The 22,205-nt window shown below is 37.8% G+C and overlaps 1 protein-coding gene across 4 annotated transcripts in view; it reads right to left on the bottom strand.

Moving 5' to 3' along the window:
• Positions 1-22,205, bottom strand: part of MFSD14B (major facilitator superfamily domain containing 14B) — a 122,577-nt gene that overhangs the window by 17,782 nt on the left and 82,590 nt on the right. For all 4 annotated transcript variants that reach the window (XM_065908297.1, XM_065908298.1, XM_065908300.1 and 1 more), the window contains 5 exons: positions 13,555-13,682; positions 11,150-11,264; positions 7,031-7,249; positions 6,056-6,169; positions 1,782-1,853 (listed from right to left, as the gene is read on the bottom strand). In XM_065908297.1, the coding sequence (XP_065764369.1) occupies positions 1,782-1,853; positions 6,056-6,169; positions 7,031-7,249; positions 11,150-11,264; positions 13,555-13,682 (648 nt within the window). The remainder of the gene's footprint in view (positions 1-1,781; positions 1,854-6,055; positions 6,170-7,030; positions 7,250-11,149; positions 11,265-13,554; positions 13,683-22,205) is intronic.

Genomic DNA, 22,205 nt, shown 5'->3' with positions numbered 1-22,205 from the left:
GCGAAGAGCTGACTCATTTGAAAAGGACCCTGATGTGGAAAGATTGATGGCAGGAGGAGAAGGGGACTCACTGACTCAATGGACATGGGTTTGGGTAGACTTCAGGAGTTGGTGATGAACAGGGAGGCCTGGTGTGCTGTGATTCATGGGGTCACAAAGAGTCGGACACGACTGAGAGACTGAACTGAACTGAACTAACACCATACACAAAGATAAACACTAAATGGATTAAAGACCTAAATGTAACACCAGAAACTATAAAACTCTTAGAGGAAAACATAGGCAGAACACTCGAGAACATAAGTCAAAGCAAGATCCTCTATGACCCACCTGCTAGAGTAATGGAAATAAAAACAAAAGTAAACAAGTGGTTAAACTTAAAAGCTTTTGTACAGGAAAGGAAACTACAAGCAAGGTGAAAAGACAAACTTCAGAATGTGAGAAAATAATAGCAAATGAAACAACTGACAAAAGATTAATTTTCAAAATATACAAGCAGCTCATACAACTCAATACCAGAAAAACAAACAACTCAATCAAAACGTAGGGAAAAGACCTAAACAGACATTTCTCCAAAGAAGACACACCGATGGTTAACAAACATATTAAAAGATTCTCAGTATCACTCATTTTTAGAGAAATGCAAATCAAAACTACAATGAGATATCACCTCATACAGGTCAGAATGGTCATCATCAAAAAGTCTAACAATAAATGCTGGAGAGGGTGTGGAGAAAAGGGAACCCTCTTGCACTGTTGATGTTAATGGAAAGTGACATAGCCACGATGGAAGACGGTAGGAAGAAAAAACTAGGACTAAAACCACCATGTGATTCAGCAATCCCACTCTTGGGCATATACCTTGAGGAAACCAAAACTGAAAAAAAAACCCCATGTACTCCAGTGTTCACTGCAGCACTATTTACAATAGTTAGAAGAACATGGAAACAACCTAGATGTTCATTGACAAAGGAATGGATAAAGAAGTTATGGTACATATACATAATGAAATATTACTCAGCCATATAAAGGAATGTATTTGAGTCAGTTGTAATGAGATGGATGAACCTAGAGCCTATTATACAGAGTGAGGTAAGTCAGAATGAGAAAGATAAATATTGTACACTAACACACATAAACAGAATCTAGAAAGATGGTACCAAAGAATTTATTTAGAGGGCAGCAAAGAAGAAACAGACATAGAGAATAGACTTATGGACATGGGGAGAGGGCTGTAGAGGGTGAGATGTAGGGAGAGAGTAACATGGAAACTTACATTACCATATGTAACATAGATAGCCAATGGGAATTTGCTGTATATCTCAGGGAAATCAAACAGGGTCTCTGCATCAACTAGAGGGGTGGGACTGGGAGGGAGATGGGAGTGAGGTTTAAGAGTAAGGGAACATATGTATACCTATGGCTGATTCAAGTTGATGTTTGACAGAAAACAATATAATTCTGTAAAGCAATTATCCTTCAATTAAAAAATTAATTTTTAAAAAATGTATATTAAATTCCTCCTAAATCACAACCTCCAGATTTTATTAAAAAGAGAATAATTCTATGATCTGTATCCACATTAGTGGATACAGTGGGTATGATATTGTTCATAGCTATGTAACATGATACCATGGCAGGGAAGGAGCGGAACTGACGTAGGGGTGCAAGAGATCTTCATGAACATTTCTTTGCAGCTTCCTGTGAATCTATAGTTATTTCAGATTAAAAATGTTAAAAAAAAAAAAAAAAGTGGGGCGGATGGGTAAAATAACACTTACCTGAGCCACAATAGACAGAATTCCTACCATAGCTATGAAAGCTGCAATTTTAACAGATCCAAATCCTATGACCTGTGAAAATGAACACATTTTGCAATATAGACATTATATAAATAATAAGAAATGTTATGTTCCATTAAAGCTATAGAATAAAACAGTTGAGGAAAGTTCATGAAACCTTGACAATGGAAATTTAGGCAGTGCTGAAAGCTAAACCTACTTAATCAATAATTTATAGCTAAATCTGTCATGAGAAATCACTGTAAGCAGGCACAACTTAATATAAATAAGATTAGCTACTAGTACAATATTTTCTATTACAGGTCTCCCTACTGTTTTCATATGCTTTCCTCCCTACAATCCACCAAGAGCTATGTAACATTATCCACTACTAGGGAAAAAAATGAAGAAAAGAAAAATTTGATTTTTGATGCTGTCAACTTGAATATGTTCACTTGGCAAGTTAAGTGGCTCTCAACTTTGGCTGCACATTAAAATCATGTGGGCAACAGAGAAAGGGAGAGGGGAGAAGAGAGATGCTGGAACTCACTTGATATCAATTAAATCAGACTCTCTGGGCCCAGACACAGGTATGTTTTAAAAAGCTCCCATGGTTATTCCAATGAGCAGCCGAAGTTAGTTAGCAATGATTTCTAAGCCTATTAATCTTAAGAGTAGCTATGAAATGCCTGAAACATTTAAGTTTTAAACATCAAGTTTTTAAAGTTAGTTTGCCATCTATTGAAACTACAAAATCCAGAAAAAAAAACTTTATAAACTATTATAAATAATCTTCACACTTCATAAATGATTATCCTGCTTCAAATCACACAATTAGCTAATGAAAGAGAGCCAGAACTTCTGGTTCCCAAACCAGTGCTGTTGGCATTAACACTATTCTATTACTCTCCAATTGAACGCAATTTAAAAAATTGGAATCTATGGTGGTGGTGGTTTAGTTGCTAAGTCATGTTGACTTTTGCGACCCCATAGACTGTATGTAGCCCACCAGGCTCCTCTGTCCATGGGACTTCTCAGACAAGAATACTAGAGGGGGTTGCCATTTCCTTCCCTAGGGGATCTTCCCAAATCAGGATAGAACCCACGTCTCCTGTACTGCAGAGTCCTTACTGATGAGCCACCAGGGAAGCCCATATATGTATTTTTTAATTGAAGTACAGTTGACTTACAATGTTGTGTTAATTTGTGCTATATAGCAAAGTGACTCAGTTATACATGCTATACATTCTTTCTTATATTCTTTTCCCAGGACACTGAATATACAGTGTGCTGTGTACACTGTGCTATACAGTAGGACTTTGTTGTCCATTCATTCTATATGTAAAAGTTTGTGTCCACTAACCCCCAAAACCTAGCCCATCTCCCCTCACTCCCCCAATAAATATATTTCTAAAACAGCTTTACTGAGGTAGAATTAAAAATAACATACAATCCACCCATTACAAGTGCACAATTCAATCAATGGTTTTAGTATTGACATGGGCTTCCCTGGTGGCTCATATGGTAAAGAATCCGTCTGCAATGTGGGAGACCTGGGCTCGATCCCTGGGCTGGGAAGATCCCCTGGAGGAGGGCACAGCAACCCACTCTAGTGTTCTTGCCTGGAGAATCCCCACGGACAGGGGAGACGGGTGGGCTACAGTCCATGGGGTACCAAAGAGCTGGACATGACTGCGCAACTAAGCACAGGACAGTATTGATGCCGAGCTGGGCGATTATTACCATGATCAACTTCAGAAGATCTCACCACTCTTCAAAGGAACACAGCACCCCATTAGGAGTCTCATTCCCACAACCCACACCACCACCCAGTCAGTAATCCACTTCCTGCCTCTCTGTGTTTATTTATTCAGAGCATCTCCTACAAAGGGAATCGTACTATACACGGTTCTGGCTTCTTTCACTTGGCATGACGTTTTCAGAGTTCACCAATGTTGTAGCATGCATCGGTGCTTCATCGCTTTTTATTGCCAAAGAAAATCTGTACATTGCATTGTACAGATGCATCATGTTTGTTGATCTATTTCATCAGCTAATAGGCAGATAAGCTGTTTCTATTTTGCTTCTACTTTTTTTGATGTGTGAATAATAATTTGTGTTAAGAGTTTTTGTACAGATATGTGTTTTCAATTCTCTTGGCTATATACCTAGAAGTAGATTTGCTGGGAACCCTATGTTGGCCGCTTGGAGGAAGCACCAGGCTGTTTTCCACAGTAGCTACCCCCTTTTACATTCCCACCAGCGTGTGTGAGGGCTGCCATTTCTCCATAACCTAGGTTGTTTTTCATTACAGCATTCTCAGCAGGTGTGTTTCATCTCCGTGATGGGAATGATGTCAGCCACCCTCTCATGTGCTTATTGGCCACCTGTGTATTTTCCTTGAAGAAATATGCATTCAAAATCTTTTGCCTACTTTTTGAGTTGAGTTATATGTCTTTTTATTATTGAATAAAGTTTTAAATATATATTGATAGAAGTTTCTTATAAAATAGATGATTTATAAGTAAACACAATTTAAACTAAAAATATATATCTGTATGTTAATTATATGTGAGTTTTAAAAAGTGAGCATAAATACAGAATAACAGAATTATTCTGATTCGTTTTAACTGTTGTTGTCGATGGTGATATAAGCATATGTATAGGAAAAATGGATAGAGAAGAAAATATTCACTATTGTTAACTATACATGTGAAGAAAGTAGACTTTTTTTACTTTCTTCCCTGGACTTTCCTATTTTTCCTACATTATTTCCCACATTAAATGTACATTTAATGATGCATATGTAATTTTCTACATTTAACACCTAGGCTTCCCAGGGGGCGCTAATAGTAAAGAATCCACCTGCAAGTGTGGGAGATGCAAGAGACATGGGTTTGATCCTTGGGTCAGGAAGATTCCCTAGAGTTAGGAAAAACCCCACTCCAATATTCTTGCCTGGAAAATTCCATGGCAGAGAGCCTGGCAGGTTACAGTCCGTGGGGCCACAAAGAGTTGGACACAACTGACTGACTGAGCATGTGTGTGCACACACACACACACACATTAAACACAATATCTCTCTACTTTTCCCGCTAAATCTCCAGCATCCTCCAACCATAAATGAGTAAAACAAAAAAAGAACTGCTTGAAAAAAAAGCTTTATTTAAATGTGCTACCATATAAAATATTATAGTCTCATACTCTCAGGAAAACTATGAGTGGCAAACTTAACAAATTTTATTTGAATTATCTCTAAAAATAGAGGAATTTGTGTTAGCAGGAGGCTTGCTCTGACAAAGTGGAGTAAACCATTAGGAGAAAGACTTCCAGTGAAATCAGTGAAAGACCAAGGCAGGATTGCAATGAAAGGCAGTTCAGATCTCAGTAATCCCAGAGACCTGAAACAGCAGTGGGAAAAGCAAACATTTTTTAATTGCCTTAAGTCAATTCCCTTTTGGGGGAAAGTATGAAGCATAAACTTTTAAAGGGAGAAAAATCAGAAGACAGAAAAGATTACTTTGGTCATTATTTGTGACCTACCTTGAAGTCCACAGTGGTGTTTTTTTGTTTTTAGTGGGGAGTGTGTGTGCTGGGGGGAGGAGGGGATGGTTTGCAACATGCGGGATCTTACTTCCCCAACCAGGGACCGAACCTACATCATCTGCATTGGAAGCATGGAATCTTAACCACTGGACTGCCAGTAAAGTCCCTACAGTGGCCTACTGTAGATGGCTAAGCAAACTGGATGTGATCAGACCCAGGGGTCATGGTACTTCTGAAATAAATTTTACCTCTCTGAAATTTAATGAGTATTATTAAAGATTTAATAAATTCTGTTTCTACTAATTCTTTCTGTGTAATTCTCATAATTCTCAAGGAAATTTTTCCCACAGTAAACATTTTATTTTAAAAAATTATCACACCAGAGGCCTCCTGACTACAAATTATATGTCAGCAGCTACATTTACAACTAGAAATAAGTTAACACATTTTTTCCTCTTACAGTGCTGTGTGCTTAGCCGCTCAGTCATGTCCGACTCTTTGTGACTCCATGGACTGTAGTCCACCAGGCTCCTCTGTCCATGGGGATTCTCTAAGCATGAAAACTGGAGTGGGTTTCCATGCCCTCCTCAGGGGATCTTCCCAATCCAGGAATTGAACCGAGGTCTCCTGCATAGCAGGTGGATTCTTACCAGCTGAGCTACCCAGGATTTTTCCATAAAACACTTCAAGACATCCCAATCTCTGATTTTCTGGCATTCCTTACTCACCTGCCTGAGATAGAGAAAAAAACTTGAATACTGTCCAGCTTCAGGAAGATATGAAAGAAAAACAGTGATGCAGATTAATAAAATGGTAGAATCTTTTCCAACTTTCTTCAGTGACTAGAAATAAGCAGAAACAGAAACATAAAAAGCAAATAGATACTGATGTCACTGATATTCTGGGCTATCAGCTTCATTGTTTTTTGATTTCTTAAGGTGGATAACAAAAGATGAATGGATTAAAAAAGGAAGTGAGCCTTAACATTAAATCTATTACCACCTCTCTAAGGACATTCCAAGTCCTAATTTCAGAGGTACATATTTCAAATATTACAGTCTTTTCTTTATAAAAAACATTTTTGCTCATCTTTGTTAATAATACTGGTTCACATACTGAAACAGACCCTGAACATACTATGAAGAGACTCTGAAAAATTTTAAAAAACACACTGCTCCAGAACATTTTAAGAAAATCTCATCTCTTTTCACTCATAATACAACTCCTTTAAAGTCACAAACATTACAGGGTTTTCATTACACATAAATTTATTCTTTAAAATGTTAATAATAAATTTGCCCACACAATTGGCAGAAAAATACATGTGCTCCAGGCATGGGGTCAGTGGCAAGATTCTCTGACTAGTGACAACTTTTTCAATATTATACCTTTGTCCAAAATCCTTACACCCTTTTCTACACAGGATGTCTGAGTAGACCAAAAGGTGCATCTCTTGTCTCTCATGGTAACTGCATACTTCAGTTCAGTCACTCAGTTGTGTCCGACTCTTAAGAATGACCAGTTTTATATATTCTTTGGTGTACAGTTCACATCTGTCCCTTATTTGCAATTATATTTTTTCTATTTTTACAAGAGAAAAAAATAAACCAGCAACTGCTAGGATGCATGAATCTGCAGAAATGCACATTTATTTGCATGGTTTAGAAAGATATTTAGGAAAGTGTTTTCATGCTTTTATTTACCGCAAAAGGGTCTGCTTGTTTCCAAGAAATCCGGGCTCCCCAGGAGAGAGGTCTCATTTTCTCTGGCAAAGATTCCGGAACAGCCAATAAGATGAAGCAGATGTCTAGAAGAGCTACCACTGTGGCTACTAGCACAACAAGGCTGTCTCCATAACTGGCAGAAAGGTACGCTCCAATGGCTGGGCTGCTGACCAGACTGGCTGCAAAAGTGGCTGAGACCTATGGAGAAAGAATACTCTCACTCAGGGTTGCATCTCCAGCAGGTGCACACTTACATTCCTGTTTCCAACCAGGGACCCACAGGTGCATATCTAAAACCACCCTTCTCTAACTTTAAAAAGACAAAAGGATTGTATTGCACACAACTTTTAAGAATGAAAAGTAATTTTCTTTTAAGAATTTGCTCACAAGTTATTAACTAATTTGAATAACTTTCTAATTCTTGTAGCTTTCTAGAGTAACTTCTAAAGTTAACTCTAGAAAGCTACACGAATAAAAAAATGATTTATTTAGAAATAAAAATTGTAAAACCTTCCCCACAAATAAACCATACATATTTTAATCTTCTATAATTAGGGAACAGGGATATAGAGAGAAAGGAACAAAAAAAGTTTTTGCAGGGTTGATAACAAAATCAACAAATTACTCAGAAACCAGGCTTGATTTCATCTTCCAAAACTGTGCACTGTTTCACCACTTCATTAGCATTAACTAGGGGTGGAAATCCCTTGCAGTCTTAGAAAAAGTTATGTAACAGCAACAACAAAAATCCAAAAAGATTTATTGAGGGAGCCCTCAAAAGCTTTTTAATTAGAGAAATCCCTGGGCTAGGAGTTTCTGTCATACTGTCACCCCCAACGTCCTAAAACCAAAGACCACTGAGTCAACTGATCACACTTAGAACTTGAATCCATGTGACACTTCTTCACACTGCTTCCCTATAAGCATGTAGAAGGCTCTCTCTATTGTGAAATGTAGTCTGAATGTTCAGAAGCTTAAGTGGACAGTCTCCAAATTACAACCAGACTGAGTGTAAAAAGCACATTTATAAGCTGGTCATCTAAACTTCTAATGGATTTTAATAGGAACTACAGAAATCATTAACTATGACTGAAATTATGACTCCTAGGTAACCAATGATATTCTTCCTTCATCCATAACCCCCAAGTGACTGTAAAAATACAATGTACTGGAAATTAGTATTATACCAAAATTATAAAAGCCAAAAGTTAAAAAATTTCTGGGGGAAAAAAAGGAAGTACATAGAATTCCAATTTGAGGAATAGGAATTCCCTGGTTCAATAATTATTGAGTATTTATACGTTCTAGAAAAGTAAGAAAACAGAGCTCCTGCCCTTAATTACATAGCATTCTAAGTGTAAAGAAGTAAAGATCATAGAGCATACAAATATCTCATTATTTGTCAAAAAGACATTTTTAATTCTATCATCATAATTCTATTCTCTATCTGTAAGGTAGCTTGCAAGCTTTTTTCCTTTTTCTTTTTTCAGTTTGTCATCTCAACATCTAGCACATAGAGTTTAAATGTAAAGGTTAGTCATTGACCAAACCCTGAGTCCTATGATCCAGTGCAGGCAGCCTTATGGCCTGGAGGACATACTTCAGCAGGGCGCTCCTCTAACTAACTTCTCTCAACATACCTATGAACAGGCATTATTAAAACTGGCATTTTACAGATGAAGAACTGAGCTAGAGATAGGGAAACTAAGTCATGATCACTTTGGTTCCATAATTCTCTGTCTCTGAAATCCTTCCTTAAATACTATGGCTTAGCACAACAGTTTTGTGAGAGATTTTTCTGATGAAGGCAAAAGAACAAAAATCTAATAAAACTGAAAAGGAATGAGTGTTTCCTGCAATGTTGAGAAAAGCTTCACAAGTGCAATAAATGAGGCTTCTGGCACCCCTCAACTCCACTGACCAACCCTCAAAAGCCCACCTTGAACATCCTGCCTTCTTTGAAGCATTCCTATCTGTTTCTCCCTCTGTCCTCCTCCACAGCACTCAGGAGATGCCCCTGTTTTAGGACATGACATGAGAAACATTCAGGGGAGGAGGGAAGAAGGAAGGAAGGAGAAGCAAGTAGTAGCTAGAGGGCAAGTGGCTTGGAGAAATTTTTAAACTACTGATGTCTAAAGTCAACAAACTAAAAATGACTGTTGTGTTTTGTGGAACAACAGTAACTGGCATATATATCCATCACTGCTCCATACAATTATTCACTCAGTCAACACTGAATGCCTGCTTACTGTCTTCCAGGAAGTGGAATTTAACAAAGCATAAGACCCAGGAGAGAAGTAACCTGAGTTTTTGGCATTCAGTCCCTCTCCAACCATTCAACAATCCAGTCAGGTTATCTTTCTTCTTCCATCTTCTAACTATAAACATTTCAAACACAGGAGAGTTGAAAGAACAAAATGTACACTAAAGGGGAGCAAAATAAGCTACCCCAAAATGTGCCACTTTGGCACGTGGACTGTTTCAAGCAGAAGGCAATTATGACCCAGGAGACTCAGGCAAAGCTTTTTACCTTTCCCAGAATAGCCTACTGCAGTCCATAGCGTCTAAGAGTCAGACACGACTGAGTGACTGAACTTAAATGATAATGACCTAAAAGAACTTAGAAAGGAGGCCTATACCAAGAAATACTGGTAAATACTAAAGATAGCTTTTTACATTAGATACTAAATACTAAAGGTAACTTTTTATATTAGAAAGATAATACTATGATAAAGATACTAAGTACTAAAGATAACTTTTTATATTAGAAAGACTTATCTACATGTAATGGCAAACATTTGATTTTCTCTCCTCGTCTTCCTGTGAATTATCTTCCTTCCCTTTGAAGTCCCAGACCCCTATAGTCTTTCTCCTTAGCTCAGGATGGTATATAAGCCTCAACCACTGACAGTCCTTGAGTCTCTCACATCTTTGTCAGACTCCCACACATATGAACTTAAATTTGTTTTTCTCCTATTAATCTGTCTTTGGTTTTAGTTGCTAAGTCTCACTCTTGCAACCCCATGGACTGTAGCCCACCAGGCTCCTCAGGATTCCCCAGGTAATAATACTGGAGTGGGTTGCCATTTTCTTCTGCAGGTTCTCCCCAACTTTATGTCAATTTAATTATTTTGCTCACTCTTCCCTTGTGGCTCAGCTGGTAAAGAATTCGCTTGCAATGCGGGAGAACTGGGTTGATCCCTGGGTTTGGGAAGATCCCCTGGAGAAGGGAAAGGTTACCCCACTCCAGTATTCTGGCCTGGAGAATTCAATGGACTGTATAGTCCATGGGGTCACAAAGAGTTGGACATAACTGAGCAACTTTCACTCCCTTAACTCAAAGAACCTAAAAGGGAAGAAGGGAAAACTTTCCCTGTTCATACCCACATACCCCAAGAGGTTCACACATTGAACACATGCCCACAAATGCTCACCTGTCACTTTTCCCCCTTGAACCACTTAAGTAATTCTGAGCTGTGATACTCTGACCTAAATGGCTTCAGACTGCCATCTTTTATAGGTCTTTCTTCTACATAATCACAACGCCAATATCTTGCCTAAGAAAATTAGAAGTGACTTTCTAATATTCAATTATCCCAAAAATGTCTCCTATAACTTTTGTTATTGACTCAACAATTATTTCCTGAGTGAATGTAGTCCTTTCTCCGTAGTGCTACATTTCAAATAAGTGTCTGAGTCACACAACCTGCAATACAGTGACAATGAATTAACATAACTGAGGTTTTATCACCTCTCCAATTCATTAGGTGCACAGAGATCTATGATTGTAGCAACTGTTTACTGTTTATGGTTCCTCAAGAGATCAGCTAACAAGAAACAAATCAAACCAAATTTAAAAAAACTTTGCAAGTGACAACTCACATATCCTGCCAATCTTCCAACACTAAAACCAAAGGATAAATCAGTAGCAATTTCTATCTTGCTATTTTTAGTTTCTCACAAGTCTCCTTTTTTATTTCAACTGTTTTGGATTTTCTTTACATAATTAACACTATTTTAATAAAAGCTCACTTTCTAGTAAATTTTAATAGAGTGTTTATTATTTCTCTGGTTAAAAAACATAATCTATTATCTTACCCATCCATAAGCAGTACTTCGCTCATGTTCCTGAGTGACATCAGCTACATAGGCAAATATCACAGAGAACGTGACTGAGAAGACTCCAGATATGGAAATCATTGCAAAATACCACCTATAAAAAGATTATTTTAAGCATTCATAAGAGAAGTAGTATATATACACTTTTATAATCAAAACCAAAGATATCCTGTAAAGGCTATAAACCAAAATATAAATTGTAAAAATACATGTATATTTAAAGATATAAAGGACAACCAATAAAATTATAATCAAGATGGAGAGGAAGTAGAAACATACCAATATTGTCATTGCTCAAGGGGTGTCAGTACAAACAGTTAAAAAAAATGAAAAAGTAGGAGTATGCAGTAAAGTTAGTTTTAATGGCAGCCAGAACAGAAATGAAACCTTTCTAAATTTCTGAGTTTTAGCTGAGAAAAATACATATACACAAAAGCAGGAAGCATTTTAAAAATTAATAAGACAAAAAAATTTCTACCATATAAAATAGACACTTAACAAAAAATCTAGTTAAAATATTAGCCAACAGAATCACATAGAACAGAAAGTAGTGTTTTAATTCTAGGATGTAATGATGTTTCAATATTAGAAATCTATTAATATAATTAATCATGGTAATAGATTTAAGGAGAAAATTCAAATCATCTCCACTGATACTAATGGCATCAAAACTTGATATTCCCTTGATTTTAAAAAGGAAAATCTCTAAACAAAATAGGAACTAGTATTTTTCAACCCAAAAGCTAGTTTGATACTCAAGGATGAAACATAAAATTTCCTTCATATACATGAGGAAGATAGGTCCATAATCATCACTTTTATTTAACAATAATAAAAGATTTTTATTTTATGCATTAGTCAATACAAGGAACAGAAGCAGCAGCATGAAAACTGGAGAGAAGAGATAAAATCGTTTTAAGATTATAAAGGAAACAACTGTAAGATATTGAGAGGACATTGAAAATACAAAAAACCTAATGCATCAGAAAAGCATGACTTGTTCTTGAACAGAAAAATTCAATACCAAAAAGTATTTTATAAAAATTTATCTGGTAGGAACCAAAATGATTCATTATAGGTACCCAACACATTTAGAACATGACAAATGTTGACATAAAATCCCTATCAGGTAACCAAATGAGTATTCACATTGAGTATCCCCCAAATCTGTCAATTGCATTTAAACCCTAAATGACTGAAACACAAAAGACCCTTTCATTCTAAACTGTGTTATTCACATAGGAATAGCATCTCAGCAACAGGAATTCTGGCCAAAATATCATTCTTTGGGCTCCAGAAAAACTAAGTTACAGCTCAGGTACAAATTTCAACACATTTTTATTAATTAAATAACCTTGGTTATTACATGCTAATTATTCTCTCCCCATTTATCATGAAAAAATAAGATCAAATTAAAATTCACATTATGATTTAGAATAGGCTACTGGTCATAATACAGTACACACTAAAGTGACTCTGGCCCCCTTTTAAAAAATTAATTTCTTTCTGTCTGCACTGGGTCTTTGCTGCTGGAGGCAGGCTTTCACGAGTTGTGGTGAGTGGGGGCTACTCTCCAGCTGTGGTGGGTGGGCTTCTCACTGCGGTGGCTTGTTGCGGGGCAGCAGCTCTAGGGCACGCAGGCTTCAGTAGTTGTGGCACACAGGCCTGCTTGCCCAGGGGCATGTGGAATCTTCCTGGGCCAGGGATGGAACTAACTTCCCGTGCACTGCCAGACAGAATTCCAACTGGACCATCAGGAAAAGCTGGACTCTTGACTTTTAATGCAAACTATGTTCATGGCAGTGCCCTAGAACAGGGGTCCTCACCCCCAGGCAGCGGACTGTGGCCTGTTAGGAACCGGGCCACCCAGTGAGAGGTGAGCAAGAGAAGCTTCACCTACTGTTCCCTGTGACTCCCCACTGCTCACATTACAACCGGAAACACACACCCACCCCTCCTTGTCTGTGAAAAAATTGTCTTCTGTGAAACTGGTCCCTGGTACCAAAAAGCTTGGGGATCGCTGTTATGAGCTGACAAAAACTAAACATCTGCAAAGTCAAATGAGCCACAACTGAGTGAGTACAGAGACTGTCTGCCCCCTCCCAGGACCCAATCATGTAACTTACCTCATGACAAAAACAACGGCCCTTAGAGATATCTTTTATTTCTATTTCTTCACCTAAGTAACTATCTTAGACTTAATTTCATGTCCTCATTTATAAAATGGGCATGATGGCAACTGCGTACTAGTTTTCAGAATTAGCAAAGAGTTCAAATGAAAATACAGGTACAATTGCTCTGCAAAGGTTGAAAAGTGCTCTGCAGACGTATTGTCCATATGTGACCCCAAACAGACAGTCATGATGGAGGGCCCAGTCACTCACCATGGACTGATTCTCATCAGTGGAATTGGGAAGCAGGTGAAGAAGACAGTGCCAAGAAGAAAGGGCTTCCTTCCCCACACATCAGACAGTGCGCCTATGAGTGGGGCACTCAAAAAAGAGAGCAGACCCTGGAGAAGAAAGCAGAAGCAAGGGTCAAATTTATAATGTGATCCCCCAATTACTTATAATTTTCATTTTCTAAATGAATTTCTAAACGCTCTAATTCATTTTAGTGGCTCTGAAACAGAATAATTTGTAACATTAAATACAATCTGTTTTTTAAAAAATATTCTAACAAAATTTATAAGCATGCTATTTTAGAAGGAAGAAAAGGATAAAAGCTTGTTTTCTGGGTGAAACTGGAAAAGTGAGGTGATATGAAATATATATATACTCACAGCTGGCCCTTAATGTGAACACGCACCAAAGGTATGGGAAGAAGCCAGAAACTTAATTCATTTTATAAATACATACAACATATCTATTACATGCAAAGCTCTGAATTAAGTAGTGAAATGAAGACACTCAGATGAATACATACCTTCTGCCCTCAAAGGACTTGTAAGTTAATAGGGATAAACAGGATGAATGTGCATATACTACATGTCCATAAAAGACGTAGATTCTATTTGTCTGATGAATTTAGGATAGAGATAATGAAAAGCTGCAGGCTAAAGGGAAGCAAAAGCACCACCATACATAAACAAAGGAAGTAAAAAAACTCACATTTATCACTTCCTCACAATTTGCCAGTCACTCTGCTGGCTGACCACTTCCATATCAATTTCCTTTTTGATGTCAGGGCCCTTGAGGCCACAGGCCTGTCTCTCAGATTCTGTTGGTGCCCCTGTCCTCCCTTTAGATGCTCTGCCTATATGCATGGCCACCATCACCTACATTATGAACAGCTTTCCCATCCCTCTTCTCTGTCTACAGACAAATGTGCTTTCCTACTTGGAGATTTAACATGAGCACTGTTCCCTATAAACCTGACCAAACACCTACACTTCCCATCCTGGCTAAGAAGCTGCCCAAAGCTTCCCCATCATTCCTTCACTCCCTAAGGTGATTTTTCAGACCATTCTCTTATAATGACTTCTCTCCATCTATCCCTTGCTATGATACATTTCAGCATTTCTTGCCTGGATTTAAATAAAATTATCTTCTAACTGTTCCCTGCCCCTGGTTCTACTTCTTTTCAATCTGTCTTCCACATAACCCCAAGAGAAACCTTGATGGGCAGCAGACTTCAGTTTTTTGATACCTTGTTTAAAATTTCAACTGTGCAGAATTGAAATTCTTCAAGTGTATGAACTCTGCTTTTAAACACTAAAATTAAAAATGAGTGGTGGAAACCCAAGATAGATAAGAGCAGGGAGATGTTGATAAATAATGAAACTAGGTGATGAGTACACGGGTGTTTATTTTCTTATTCTCTCCTTTTATATATCTGAATTTTCATAATACATTAAAAAAAAAATTCTTCAGCACAGCATACAGACAGAACCCTCCAAAATCTAGTACCTAGCACACATCCTGGAGACGGAAATGGCAACCCACTCCAGTGTTCTTACCTAGAGAATCCCAGGGATGGGGGAGCCTGGTGGGCTGCCGTCTATGGGGTCGCACAGAGTCGGACACGACTGAAGCGACTTAGCAGCAGCAGCAGCAGCACACATCCTATGCTGTGGCAATACGCAATACTTCTTAGTTTTCTGAACATACTACTACATTCCTTTGTGCAAATGGGCATTTGCAAGGCCCCTGCTGTGCCTGTAGGCATCTTCCACACTTGGCCCTGGTAAACTACTAGTCATTCTTTTCAACTCGGGGCCAAGAGTACCTCTGCCTCTATTTTCTTAGCTACTCAATTAATAATGCTGGTTTTTGAAGGGTGCAGAACAAATAACTCCTGTCCCCACCCTGGCACATATCTCTTCTATTGTAACTGTAATACTCTATTACAATTACTTGTTATTTGTCTATCTGTTTTATTAGATTAGAAATTGAGATTAAGGTCAGAGGAATGGTTTCCTTTCATCTCTGTACCCTTGGTACCTACCACACAGTCTGATATAAAGGCTTGCAAAGAGGTTTGGTAAGCTAAATAGAACTTTTATGAGGAAATCAACTATGTTTCCAAGACTGAGAAGAAAAAAAACAGGATTCTAATCCCCTATCAGCAACTAGCAAACCCAGAGACATTGGGCCAGGAGAGGGGTAAACTGAAGCAAGGGGAGGTAAGACTAAGACTGCAAGGGGAGGTAAGACTAAGACTCAGTGGAGGGGAGGAAAGCAGAGAAGAAAAGCATTTGACTTCTCTGAAATAAAATATTAATCTATCCCTAGGTGTCCTTGGAAGAAATGCTATAACAAAACTAGGCAGCATATTAAAAAGCAGAGACATTACTTTGCCAACAAAGATCCTTACAGTCAAAGCTATGGTTTTTCCAGTAGTCATGTATGGATGTGAGGGTTGGACCACAAAGGAAGGCTGAGTGCTGAAGAACTGATGCTTTTTTTTTTTCCCAGTGGGTTTTGTCATACATTGATATGAATTAGCCATAGAGTTACACGTATTCCCCATCCCGATCCCCCCTCCCACCTCCCTCCCCACCCGATTCCTCTGGGTCTTCCCAGGCCACCAGGCCCGAGCACTTGTCTCATGCATCCCACCCGGGCTGGTGATCTGTTTCACCATAGATAATATACATGCTGTTCTTTTGAAACATCCCACCCTCACCCTCTCCCACAGAGTTCAAAAGTCTGTTCTGTACTTCTGTGTCTCTTTTTCTGTTTTGCATATAGGGTTATCGTTACCATCTTTCTAAATTCCATATATATGCATTAGTATACTGTAATGGTCTTTATCTTTCTGGTTTACTTCACTCTGTATAATGGGCTCCAGTTTCATCCATCTCATTAGAACTGATTCAAATGAATTCTTTTTAACAGCTGAGTAATATTCCATGGTGTATATGTACCACAGCTTCTTTATCCATTCATCTGCTGATGGGCATCTAGGTGGCTTCCATGTCCTGGCTATTATAAACAGTGCTGCGATGAACATTGGGGTGCCCGTGTCTCTTTCAGATCTGGTTTCCTCGGTGTGTATGCCCAGAAGTGGTATTGCTGGGTCATATGGCAGTTCTATTTCCAGTTTTTTAAGAAATCTCCACACTGTTTTCCATAGTGGCTGTACTAGTTTGCATTCCCACCAACAGTGTAAGAGGGTTCCCTTTTCTCCACACCCACTCCAGCATTTATTGCTTGTAGACTTTTGGATAGCAGCCATCCTGACTGGTGTGTAATGGTACCTCATTGTGGTTTTGATTTGCATTTCTCTGATAATGAGTGATGTTGAGCATCTTTTCATGTGTTTGTTAGCCATCTGTATGTCTTCTTTGGAGAAATGTCTGTTTAGTTCTTTGGCCCATTTTTTGACTGGGTCATTTATTTTTCTGGAATTGAGCTTCAGGAGTTGCTTGTATATTTTTGAGATTAAGCCTTTGTCTGTTTCCTCATTTGCTATTATTTTCTCCCAATCTGAGGGCTGTCTATTCACCTTATAGTTTCCTTTGTTGTGCAAAAGCTTTTAAGTTTCATTAGGTCCCATTTGTTTATTTTTGCTTTTACTTCCAATATTCTGGGAGGTGGGTCATAAAGGATCTTGCTGTGATTTATGTCAGAGAGTGTTTTGCCTATGTTCTCTAGGAGTTTTATAGTTTCTGGTCTTACATTTAGATCTTTAATCCATTTTGAGTTTATTTTTGTGTATGGTGTTAGGAAGTGTTCTAGTTTCATTCTTTTACAAGTGGTTGACCAGTTTTCCCAGCACCACTTGTTAAAGAGGTTGTCTTTTTTCCATTGTATATCCTTGCCTCCTTTGTCAAAGATAAGGTGTCCATAGGTTCGTGGATTTATCTCTGGGCTTTCTATTCTGTTCCATTGATCTATATTTCTGTCTTTGTGCCAGTATCATACTGTCTTGATGACTGTGGCTTTGTAGTAGAGTCTGAAGTCAGGCAGGTTGATTCCTCCAGTTCCATTCTTCTTTCTCAAGATTACTTTGGATATTCGAGTTTTTTTGTATGTCCATACAAATTGTGAAATCATTTGTTCTAGTTCTGTGAAAAATACCGTTGGTGGCTTGATAGGGATTGCATTGAATCTATAGATTGCTTTGGGTAGAATAGCCATTTTGACAATATTGATTCTTCCAATCCATGAACACGGTATGTTTCTCCATCTGTTTGTGTCCTCTTTGATTTCTTTCATCAGGGTTTTATAGTTTTCTATGTATAGGTCTTTCGTTTCTTTAGGTACATATACTCCTAAGTATTTTATTCTTTTTGTTGCAATGGTGAATGGTATTGTTTCCTTAATTTCTCTTTCTGTTTTTTCATTGTTAGTATATAGGAATGCAAGGGATTTCTGTGTGTTAATTTTATATCCTGCAACTTTACTATATTCATTGATTAGCTCTAGTAATTTTCTGGTAGAGTCTTTAGGGTTTTCTATGTAGAGGATCATGTCATCTGCAAACAGCGAGAGTTTCACTTCTTCTTTTCCTATCTGGATTCCTTTTATTTCTTTTTCTGCTCTGATTGCTGTGGCCAAAACTTCCAACACTATGTTGAATAGTAGTGGTGAGAGTGGGCATCCTTGTCTTGTTCCTGATTTCAGGGGAAATGCTTTCGATTTTTCCCCATTGAGGGTGATGCTTGCTGTGGGTTTGTCATATATAGCTTTTATTATGTTGAGGTATGTTCCTTCTATTCCTGCTTTCTGGAGAGTTTTAATCATAAATGAGTGTTGAATTTTGTCAAAGGCTTTCTCTGCATCTATTGAGATAATCATATGGTTTTTATCTTCCAATTTGTTAATGTGGTGTATTACGTTGATTGATTTGCGGATATTAAAGAATCCTTGCATTCCTGGGATAAAGCCCACTTGGTCATGGTGTATGATTTTTTTAATATGTTGTTGGATTCTGTTTGCTAGAATTTTGTTAAGGATTTTTGCATCTATGTTCATCAGTGATATTGGCCTGTAGTTTTCTTTTTCTGTGGCATCTTTGTCTGGTTTTGGAATTAGGGTGATGGTGGCCTCATAGAATGAGTTTGGAAATTTACCTTCATCTGCAATTTTCTGGAAGAGTTTGAGTAAGATAGGTGTTAGCTCTTCTCTAAATTTTTGGTAGAATTCAGCTGTGAAGCCATCTGGTCCTGGGCTTTTGTTTGCTGGAAGATTTTTTATTACAGTTTCGATTTCCTTGCTTGTGATGGGTCTGTTAAGATCTTCTATTTCTTCCTGGTTCAGTTTTGGAAAGTTATACTTTTCTAAGAATTTGTCCATTTCATCCAAGTTGTCAATTTTATTGGCATAGAGCTGCTGGTAGTAGTCTCTTATGATCCTTTGGATTTCAGTGTTGCTGTTGTGATCTCTCCATTTTCATTTCTAATTTTGTTAATTTGGTTCTTCTCTCTTTGTTTCTTAATGAGTCTTGCTAATGGTTTGTCAATTTTATTTTTTCAAAAAACCAGCTTTTAGCTTTGTTGATTTTTGCTATGGTCTCTTTAGTTTCTTTTGCATTTATTTCTGCTCTAATTTTTAAGATTTCTTTCCTTCTGCTAACCCTGGGGTTCTTCATTTCTTCCTTCTCTAGTTGCCTTAGGTGTAGAGTTGTTTATTTGGCTTTTTTCTTGTTTCTTGATGTAAGCCTGTAATGCTATGAACCTTCCCCTTAGCACTGCTTTTACAGTGTCCCATAGGTTTTGGGTTGTTGTGTTTTCATCTTCATTCATTTCTATACATATTTTGATTTCATTTTTGATTTCTTCTATGATTTGTTGGTTATTCAGAAGCGTGTTATTTAGCCTCCATATGTTTGAATTTTTAACAATTTTTTTCCTGTAATTGAGATCTAATCTTACTGCACTGTGGTCAGAAAAGATGGCTGGAATGATTTCAATTTTTCTGAATTTTCCAAGACCAGATTTATGGCCCAGGATGTGATCTATTCTGGAGAAGGTTCCGTGTGCACTTGAGAAAAAGGTGAAGTTGATTGTTTTGGAGTGAAATGTCCTATAGATATCAGTTAGGTCTAGCTGGTCCATTGTGTCATTTAAGGTTTGTGTTTCTGAACTGATGCTTTTGAACTGTGGTGTTGGAGAAGGCTCTTGAGAGTCCCTTGGACCGCAAGGAGATCAACCCAATCAATCCTAAAGGGAAACAATTCTGAATATTCTATGGAAGAACTGAAGCTGCAGCTCCAATACTTTGGCCACCTGATGGGAAGAGCTGACTCATTAGAAAAGACCCTGATACTGGGAAAGATTGAAGGCATGAGGAGAAGGGGACGACAGAGGACTAGATGGTTGGATGATATTACTGACTCAATGGACATGAGTTTGAGGAAGGTCGGGGAGATGGTGATGGACAGGGAAGCCTGGAGTGCTGGAGTCCATGGGATTGCAAAGAGTTGGGCAAGACTGAGCGAATGAATGAGGCATCAAACCCTGCAATTTATAAGACACATTGGATTTCCAGCATTTGGTCTGTTTTTGCATCAAAAGAGTTAAATGATCTCTCTAACTAAGAGCTAAACAACTGCAGAAGCAGGGCTGAAATTCACGACTTTATTAATTTAGAAAAGAAAACATTTTACATTGCTTTAAAATTCTCTAAAAATATCAAACACCTGAGTTCTTGGGTACTATAGAACTGGTCAAGAAAACCATGGAAATAAATTTAAGAGGACAAAAGAATAGAAATAAGAATCACCACAAAAACAGTAACAAAATCTAAACACAAAGAACCCTGGAAAATTTTTTGGGCAGTTCTGATTTTAGATTTCATACAATAAGATATGGAATGCATGCCATTAAAACAAAGGACATGAAAAGGCCAAGAATTAAAGTTTTATTTAAAATAATGCAGTTAAAAAAAAAAAGATACTGTTATCTAGATTCTAGATTTCAATTGTAATTTAATCTATTCATTAAATAATTATTATATTAAAATGATGCTCAGTGACAACTGCTGTTCAGTTGCTCAGTCATTTCTGACTCTGTGACTCCATGGACTGCAGTCCACCAGGCTCCCCTGTTTTACACCATCTCCCTGAGTTTGCTCAAACTCATGTCCATTGAAAAGACTATGCCATTCAATTACCTCATCCTCCGTTGCCGCCTTCTCCTGACCTCAATTTTTCAATCATTAAATCATTAAAAGATCATTAAATAATTATTTTTTAAAAATAATTCTCAGTGACTATTGATACTGAAAATATCCTCTGGGAGAACCTACATTTATTATGATGCTGAAATACAATCTTAATAAAATACTTGCCTCTTTGGAAAGCTTGTATTTCTCAAAAATCAAAGACTTTCTTCTGTTTCAGAATTACTTCTTCACCACCCAATCCAGTCCTAGATCCTATTATGCCACATTATTAAGATAGTAGACTGAGAGGGATATCTGTACCTTGAGTAGGCAAGTACTGCAGCAGTCCTAAAGAGGAAGAGCACGATTTGAAAATGAGAAAATATCTGAAGATTAAAACCAGACTGGGACTTCCCTGGTGGTCCAGTGGTTAAGACACCATACTCCAAATGCAGGGGGCACAGGTTTGATCCCTGGTCTGGGAACTAAGATACCACATGCCACAAAGCATGGGCCAAAAAAAAAAAAAAAAAAAACCACACACACACACAAAAAAAAAACCCCACTAAAGTGACATCAGAATCTTAGCTGTTAGCATAAACATAGTTAGCTCTCATTATCTACGCTGGTTATGTTCTGTAAGTTTTCCAGGAACACTGAATTAAGAGAATCTGGAACTGCTGTTGTAGAGGAAACACAAGGTTGTATTCCGACCATTCTCTGGTCACATATTTTAATTAACTGATCAATATATAACCTTGGTTTATATATATTTCTCTTTAAAGATGACTTGTTTAATATGTAGACTGCTGATTTATTAACACTGAAGTCTCAGCCATCAGCAATATAACTCATGTCTGAATGAGGCTTATCTAACACAGTATTTTCTGCATAATGGATATCAACACCCCCCTACACTGAGAAACACTTAACAGCAAGTTGGCACTACACTTGAGGCCATTTTAAACAGAGAAACGGTCAACAAAAGGAAAAAAAATGCAAGATACATAGCACTAAACGGACTGCAAAATGGACATGCTTACACTATGAGACCCAAAACAAAAAGAATGTCCTTTGTTCAACCTCAGCTGGAAACATGCAGTTGGGCCAACTCAGACTGCCTCCTTATGCCATACATGAATAGGAAAGCACTGAACTGACTTAAATGTTGCAAATGAATTTAGTGAGTAGGCAGATTTTGCAACTATGAAATCTGGAAGTAACAAGGGCTGAATGTACTAAGCCAGGCTATCAGGGTCCAGTGACTACTGGATAAAGAATGGGGTGCAGGAGTCCAGTGTGGACCAAGAATTAGTACGTCAGCTTTGTAAGTTAGCTTCCCAGTCCAGTAGATTTTTAAGGTGGCATAATTAACTGGTCAGTAATCCTTATGACTTTAGAGTGGAAGTGAGAAATAGATTTAAGGGACTAAATCTGATAGGCGGAGTGCGTGATGAACTATGGATGGAGGTTCGTGACACTGT

The sequence above is a fragment of the Muntiacus reevesi genome, chromosome 17, assembly GCF_963930625.1.
Source record: "Muntiacus reevesi chromosome 17, mMunRee1.1, whole genome shotgun sequence".
NCBI classification, from domain to species: domain Eukaryota; kingdom Metazoa; phylum Chordata; class Mammalia; order Artiodactyla; family Cervidae; genus Muntiacus; species Muntiacus reevesi.
The sequence above is the reverse complement of the archived record's forward strand: the minus strand, read 5'-3'. Positions and strand labels throughout refer to the sequence as shown.